General features: G+C 33.8%; 1 protein-coding gene across 3 annotated transcripts; it reads right to left on the bottom strand.

The window, feature by feature from the left end:
• Positions 1–1,845: 1,845 nt before the first annotated feature.
• LOC100801222 (zinc finger CCCH domain-containing protein 48) lies at positions 1,846–4,796 on the bottom strand. Of its 3 annotated transcripts, none has more exons than XM_003546445.5 (7): positions 3,734–4,796; positions 3,240–3,425; positions 3,038–3,139; positions 2,791–2,940; positions 2,487–2,666; positions 2,255–2,352; positions 1,846–2,150 (listed from the first exon to the last, which is right to left on the bottom strand). In XM_003546445.5, exons 1-7 carry the CDS (start codon positions 4,136–4,138, stop codon positions 2,006–2,008), a joined length of 1,266 nt encoding a protein of 421 aa, XP_003546493.1. In that variant the 5' UTR covers positions 4,139–4,796; the 3' UTR covers positions 1,846–2,005. The 3 variants fall into 3 exon arrangements, with proteins under 3 accessions (XP_003546493.1, XP_006597863.1, XP_014623864.1); XM_006597800.4 differs by having other exon boundaries at positions 1,846–2,138; positions 2,335–2,352; positions 3,734–4,783; XM_014768378.3 differs by having other exon boundaries at positions 2,107–2,150; positions 2,251–2,352; positions 3,734–4,783.
• Positions 4,797–7,877: the final 3,081 nt, after the last annotated feature.

Raw genomic sequence — 7,877 nt, 5'->3', positions numbered from 1 at the left:
TTAACAAAGAAATTGTTTTAAGTTCCATGATCAAAAGATAATCATTATCCTTCATCATATTCCTAGCTCTAAGGTTTAATGGATATTTTACCACATTTCAAGTTCAAGATAAAAGAAAGCATTGAAAGCATTTTTCAATCGCAATCTTATCTAAAAATTAAGGTAGAGGTCACCAACCAATCGATAGCAAGCATAAAACATAAAAGTAAAAGGCTAACATTGAAGAACTATGAAATATATAACAATATTTCAATAAAAACATAAAAGTATAAGGGTCAATACATAGATGAACATTTGAAATTGGACAAAAGACTAAAATTGTGAATCTTTTAAAAGTTACTGATGAAATATTTCAATTAAGAAATAAAAGACTAAAATAATCAACATTTTAAAAGGAGATGAAATGTCAAATTAAATAAGGGAAATAAAATCCCATATTTAAGAAAATGGAATGACCAAAAAAGACATTTTAGCCTTGATTCAAAGGAGGGTGTGTTAAGTAGAATGAAACATCCATGTAATATTTTTTCAAACAATAAGAAGAGATTTGTCCGAGAGTTAAAAAAAAACAAAAATATTTGTATAATTTGACCAAATCTTCATAATGTTATTATAATTTTGTTCATATTTTACTTATGTAGTATACATTATAGTTTTAATTTTTATAAATTATTTTATTTTCGTAGTTGCTATTTATTGTTTTACGATTCTGGTCCTTGTCACTATTAACGGATGATGTGATAATCATATATTAGAAAATACTAATATCACGTACGCATGATGTTTCTATAAAGTTTGTACGGTACAAAAACTTCAAGCACCAGCAGCTTTCAACGTGTATAGTATACTCAGGACAACATACGTTTTTAGCTATGCAATATCTTTCTTCCATTGCTTTCATATTCTCGGAATAATAAGAAGAAAAATCAAGCTTTCCAAAGCTTTCTATAACCCAACAAACAAAATTGAGAACTTGAAGCTTCCAAAAGTGTATAGTAAAACTATGAAGACATGCTTATTTGCATTGCAATATTTTTCTTGGTTTAATTTTTATATTCACGGGATAATAACAAGAAACATATAGAAGGTTTGAAATAATTTTCTGAACGTAAACTGAGCTAGGCAGCTCTACACGGCTGTTTCTCTACTTGCTCGCTCGTCTAAGCTTCTGAGGAGTGAAACAATATTTTGACATAGTAATATGAATATGACATGGTTACTTTCCAAAGAAAGTGGGCCACAAGGGACAATGGTTCAAAGAATATCACAAGATCCTGCTATGTTAATACAAATTCATTTCAATCATTAACACCCGGACAGAATTACTAGAAACAATATACATTGTAACTGAAAAAAGAAAAAACCACTGTTGCAGAGTCAACAAAATATAGAGTCTCAATTTCCCCTTCCTGTTTTCTTTCCACAACTATAGGCCTCTAATGCTTACAATGGCATGGGTGACAGGAGATCCTCTAGGGTTCATCAAGTAGGTGGAAGTTAATTCATCTGGTTCTTCTCTTGAACAAAAGATGAAGATGTTGTCCAGGCAGATGGAGATTATGATGAAGGCTCAGGTGTAGATGATGACACCCACGCTCCCACACTCCTCCAAAATATATGTATTGAATTACAATAACAGTAATGCCAAAATAATTGAATTACAATAACGATTTTTAACAAGTAAGAAAAACTATATTTTGGGTCGAACTTATATTTGGATTCCAAATATGTATTCTTTGATAATGATAGAAAGAATTTGAAAACAGACTTCATTACAAACCATGTTACTTACAATAGTAATATATTTATCAAAGCAGGAGAAGATTACATCTGCTGGGAAGAATATAAAAGAATGAAATTGGTATTTCTATAAAATTGTCAATTTCTATACAATTGTTTTTACAGTGAATTTACTGCTCAGACAAATAAATTCATCCTTATCACCATCTGCTTCAAGAGGAAATAGATGGGTTAATACAACTCCAATGTTGAAAGGAAACACATGTCAAGAGGATGCCACCTTGGGTACCTCCAACCATTTCCACACCATCAGCAAACCACTCTCATCTCCAGTGAAGAAGAGGCCACCAGGACCTAACTCAATCAATGCCACATCTTTCTTGGCAAATAAACGTCCCCTCTCTGAAAATCTGATGAAAAAACATCATCAGAGGATGCAACAAAAAAATAAGAAATATTACCATGACGGAGGTACAGTAACAAAAAGAAACGTGAATAATTTAGATTTACTTACGATGGCAATTCATACATGTGAACTGAATTGTCTCTGCACGAGGAAAATAATATTGGCTTTCCCTCTGCATCAGGCATCCCAAAAAGTGAAACAACACCCTGTAATATAAAAAAATCATCAATTTAGGAGATTGACCAACTCGTCAGCATTATAAGAAATATCAGCCTGACTTCTTACACATGAAAATAAAACCAAATGATATTTCAACACATAAGATTAATTCAATGCTTACATTTTCTTCGGTGTGTGTATATATCACTTCCAAAGATCCTGCTTCAATGCAAGCCCAGACCTTAATTGTGCGGTCAGATGAACTTGACAACAGATATTGATCCCAACAGATAAGGGATGTGACTGCATCAGTATGATCATTTAGTGTCATTGTACACTGTAATGTATCCATGTCCCAGACCTGAAGAAGACAAAATAACAACATCCGGTCGTTATAGGACAGTTCAAAGAAAATTACATATCCTTTTCTCAGAAAAAATTCTCATGTTAATAAAGAAAAATAGAATCCTCAACAACAGACATACCTTTATGCTTTGGTCCATGGACCCGGAGTACAGCATCTTGCATCCAACCGCCAGACAAACCACTGCTTTAGTGTGGCCAGTGAGTGACGCAACCAGTTCAAAAGGAGAATCGGCTTTAGAGCTTCCTCTCCAAGCAAAAATGACACCATCCTGAAATTTTAAATAAAACAAATTTTAACTCACCGCAGAAAAAAAGAATTCGGTTAGGGGAATATCATTGGACAATATTAATAACATGGTTAGTTACCTCTGCAGCAGCAAAGAGTGTATTGTTGCCAACAGTCATGGCACGGACTCGGCCTTTGGGTCCATCAAGAGTAAACTCTGACATGGTCTGGATATTCCAAGCCTTCACAACAACCACAGCCACATAATCAGTTTGCATGTACTACTCCTATGATTAGACATTATCATACATCAAAACAAAACAATGACAGATAAGAGCTTACCTTGACAGCATTTTGCAGACCAACAAAAATCCATGACCCCTCACTGATCAAAGAGGTAACCTCAGCACCAAGATTGATGACTTTAGCACATTGACCAGTATGGCAGTCCCATATCCTAACTGTCCCATCAGTGCTGCCAGAATAAAGTTTGTCGGATCCAACAGGAAGTGCGATGCCAGTGATAACCTGTTGTCAAAAGCTTTAATTTAACTACTACAAAAAATATTAGCATGATGCGGAGGCTCACAAATTCTAGCATTTCCTAGTAAACTAGGGAAGAGAATGCTTTTTCAAAAAACACTTATTCCGTTATTCTAGCATATAGTTACATTATAAAACTCTATGACTGTAATCAATAATTGTTAAAACATTAGTCAATTATTAAGTCAGATATCAATTTTGATTTAATCATTATGCTAAAAATGAACTATGAAAGAACTTTAAATATAATTTTGGTGTGTTAAATACTAAATGGAGGTTCAAGAGTCAAGTACCTTCTTATGTTCTTGAAGTTTCGTTACTGTGGAAAACCCATCACCACGAAACCATGAATGCAGATACAGGCATTGTTCACCATGTACACAATTGTTGTTGATCCAGTATTTACATATCCTTGGTGATGATTTCTTGAAAGCCTTAGCAACCCTTGTTGCATCTCCTCTATCTCCATTATCTCTAAGCAATGCTTTCTTTGAACCATATTTCGGGGTATTCTCAGAGGAGGAATGGGGCTTTTTTCCGTAGCTATATGCAGTATTGCCATAACCACAAGCAGCAGGTGGAGATGGTGTCTCTATGTGCACAAATCTGCATGGATTTCTGTTACATTTTCCAGCTCTCCAATAAGAGCATGTTGTTCTACCAATGCGCTCAGTCCTTCGTGCAAACTTTGTATCCATGATATTCTAAAAAACACACATGGCATTGTAATGACATCCCAGATCAGGTACTGTATCCTATCAATAAAATTCTCCATGGCTCATGGTTTCAGTCATTAACTCAATGATTAAATCCCAGCCATAGACTTAATTCTTCATCCAAAACCCAAAACCTTTTGGCTCCCAAATTTTCCATTCCCAAAATAACAATCGTAAAGCAAGTGATGAACGGCAACAAAACTATGTTGATCGAGGAAGATCAACAACATCAAGATCAAAACCCATTGAAGACTTGGATCAAAGACCAATAATTTAACCCTGATCAGCAACGTCAATAGAGACTCTCCCCAAACCCCAAATTAGGATATTGCCGATCCTTATGAAAACCCCGATAATAAATAAATTGAAAGGAACCCTAAACGCGAAACCCTATATTTGCATCGTGGAAGCGCAGAAAACTTCACTGAGATAAATGAAGTCGGATAGAACATAGATTCTCGCAGATCATCCATCACAAACCCTAAAAGAAGTATTAGATTTTCGCGTTCGGAGAAACAAACCTGAGTGGTAGAAACTAGCAAAAGCTTCAGAATTCAACTCTCTTGATTTGTTGGAAGGATTGTTGAGAGAAAGAACAGAGAGCAAAATAAGGCTTCTATTTTCTTAATCAAACGTTGGTGTATGTTGCCAATGTTGTGTGCTTATTTATAGTTTCTCTGTTAGCTTGTAAAGCACGCAACAATAAGATGAGATATAGGATTTTTTTTTAAAAAAAAGACATTTGCCGTTATATAAGGATAAATTATGGCTTAAAAAAAGATAGTTATTTTCTTTCAAAAAAAATAATTATTTCTGAAATTTAATATTTTGAAGATAGTTTGAATTTACTTATGAAAATATTAGTTTTGAGTTTCAATTTATAAAATTATTTCTAGTGTGTGAAGTTACCTTTTGTTTGGATTAAAAATTTTAAAATTCTAGGGAATTTGGAATGTCTAGAATTTAACTTGTTTTGATTTTAATTTCTTTTATTTTTTAAATTATTTGGTTAGATAAATCAATTCAAATTTTTTCAATTTTAAATGCTTTGTTTTGATAAGGCAATTCAATTTTCTCCATATGCAAAAATTTTAATTTTATATTTTAAATAGATGAAATTTTAATATTAAACTTTATAGAAAACAAACACAATCTAATTTTGAAATATTAATTAAAAAATATTTTTCAATTTTTAATAATGTAAAAATACAAAATATTTATAATTTTAACTATGGTTGTTTTGTCTGACCACAATTAGTGATGTTTTAAAATTGACATCAACCAAGACTATTTTTCGACTAATATCAAATGGATTTTTTTTTGTCAAAGTAAGCTGGGAATATTTGTCTGTTAGGCAAGTGACCTCAGATATCTTAAGAAGCGGGGTTGAATTAAGATATCAAAAACTATTTTCCTACTTAAAATTTTAACTCTCCATTTTAAAATTCTCAATGTACCTTTATTATGAATTACCTAACAAGACAATTTAAAATAAACTTCTTTAATGCAAAAAACAAAAAACAATAAATAAAAGAAGTTTAAGGGAAGAGAAAGTGCAAACTCAATTAGTATATACTGGTTCGGCCACGCCTTGTGCATACGTCCAATCCCCAAGCAACCCGCTTGAGATTTCAACTATCTTGTAAAATTCCTTTTACAATGTCTGAACCACACAAGGACAACTCTTCCTTTGTGTTCAGATAACCTTACAACAAGAGACCCTCGGTCTCTTAATCAATTCTCTTGAGTAAGAAAAGGAAGAAGAAAAATTATCTCTTTTAAGAGAAAGATGATATAATGAAGATCACTCAATGATTCCTTATTGAATTTGCAAGTGTTTTGGCCAAGGAATGTTTTAGAGGATAAGACAATTTTGTTTTTGAGAGGATTGGACTCTTTGTGCAGAAAAACTCTAAGGAAATTCGTGTCCCAAGTCACCTATTTATAGGCCTTTGAAAGCTATTAAAAAAACTCTTGAACAGATGCGACTCTTGAGAGTTATTTTCGAAAATTCCTCCTGGTAATCGATTACAAGCCTTGTGTAATCGATTACAGGCTTTAAAATTTGAGTTCAAAATTTTAATAGGTGTTATAAATAGTATCAACTGCTGGTAATTGATTACAAGAATGTGTAATCGATTACATGCTTTCAAAAATATTTAAAAATATTTCAGAAAGCATTTTGGCCATTGATAATCGATCACATCCTCTGGTAATCGATTACCAGAGAGTAAATACCATATTTTAAAATTTCAAACAAGCATCCTTTGGCCAAACCTTTGCATCATCAATTAGTGAAAGCTTTCTAAGACTATTAAGGACTAACTTCAACATTTATCTTGGAGTCTTGTCTTGGATCAACCATAAGAAGCGCGTTTCTTTGGCATCATCAAAACTTCATGATATATTTGCTTATACAATCTCCTCCTTTTTTATGATGACAATATCCTGAAATCAAGATAAACTACATACAATTGATAATGCGTTCACACAACCCTTACTCCCCCTAACTTTTGGAATTTATGCCTAAGTTTATAAATCTTACCCTTGTTCTCTCCCCCTTTGGCAACATCAAAAAGCCAAAAATGGTTAAAGAAAAAAACTAAGTAAATGTCTAAACAAAGCACAAGTTATTCATAAACTAAATCAATCCAGAGAATAATCCACACAAGTCTTAATTAACCAATTCAAAGTCTAGAAATAACCAAACACAAAGTTTAGAAATATCCAACACAATGGTAAAAGTCCAAGAGAACCATAACTAAAGCAACAAAAAGCCAAAATACACGAATGAAATAAATAACTACTTAAGATAGTAGAGATAACTATGGGTTGGCTGGTGGATCGAAGCAACGCCTAATGAAGCTCATATCGTCCTCAAGTCGATTAATCCTCATATCCATCCCATCGAAGCGAGCATCCATGGCATCCAGGCGAGTATCCATAGCATCAAATTGGTCACCCACAAAAGCTCGAAGACTGTGGAGTTCAGAGAGAACATCGTTCAGAAGTGAAGAGGAATCAACCCTTTGCGGTGGAGGAGAAAGAGTACATTCGTCAGGGATTGGCTGAGGTAAGTCTTGTTTCCGAACCCACTGACCATCATCATCCTTACGGTAACCAAACGAGATAACCGCACCAGCACTAATAGCAAAAGACCTTTTTACTTGAAAAAATGGTTCATCTTCCAAAGAAATTTTGAAATGATGAAGAAAAAGGGTGACGAGGTGAGGATAAGGGAGAGGTGCATTGGCCCGTAATGCCTTATGCATTCGGTACCGAATCAAGTGAGCCTAGTCGATCTGACTACCGGTAAGAAAAGCCCACATAAGAATCAAATCCTCCTCGGAGGCTTGAGCAAGGTTAGAAGAACGGGAAGTAAAATACGAACAATAATAAAGTGCATGATGCGGCAATCAAAGGTTAATGACCCAACAAGTAATCTGCCGGTCATATCAGCCTGGTCATTACAGACCATACGGCGAGCATCATGAATAGAATAATCAAACTTATAGTCATCAACAAGGGTGCCCTCAAAAGGAACACCTTGATTGGGTAATTTTGTCAATGAAAAGAACAAAGATTGATCAATAAAAATAGACACATTATGCACCTCAGAGTAAATAATACCATCCTGAATTTTCAAGTTATTATAGAAGATTCTAACTAATTCAGGATAATGAAGCAGTTTCAGAGACAAAAATTTAGTTAAACCAGAGTT

This window comes from Glycine max, chromosome 15 (genome assembly GCF_000004515.6).
Source record: "Glycine max cultivar Williams 82 chromosome 15, Glycine_max_v4.0, whole genome shotgun sequence".
Classification (NCBI taxonomy): domain Eukaryota; kingdom Viridiplantae; phylum Streptophyta; class Magnoliopsida; order Fabales; family Fabaceae; genus Glycine; species Glycine max.
This window is presented reverse-complemented; position numbering and strand designations above follow the sequence as displayed.

Bases quoted from the DNA above. Each gene is read 5' to 3' on its own strand.
- LOC100801222 (XM_003546445.5), bottom strand. From the start codon at position 4,138: ATGGATACAAAGTTTGCACGAAGGACTGAGCGCATTGGTAGAACAACA. The intron at 3,426-3,733 runs GTACTTGACTCT...TTTTGACAACAG, and splicing joins AACTTCAAGAACATAAGAAG to GTTATCACTGGCATCGCACT. The intron at 3,140-3,239 runs GTAAGCTCTTAT...GTTGTTGTGAAG, and splicing joins GTCTGCAAAATGCTGTCAAG to GCTTGGAATATCCAGACCAT.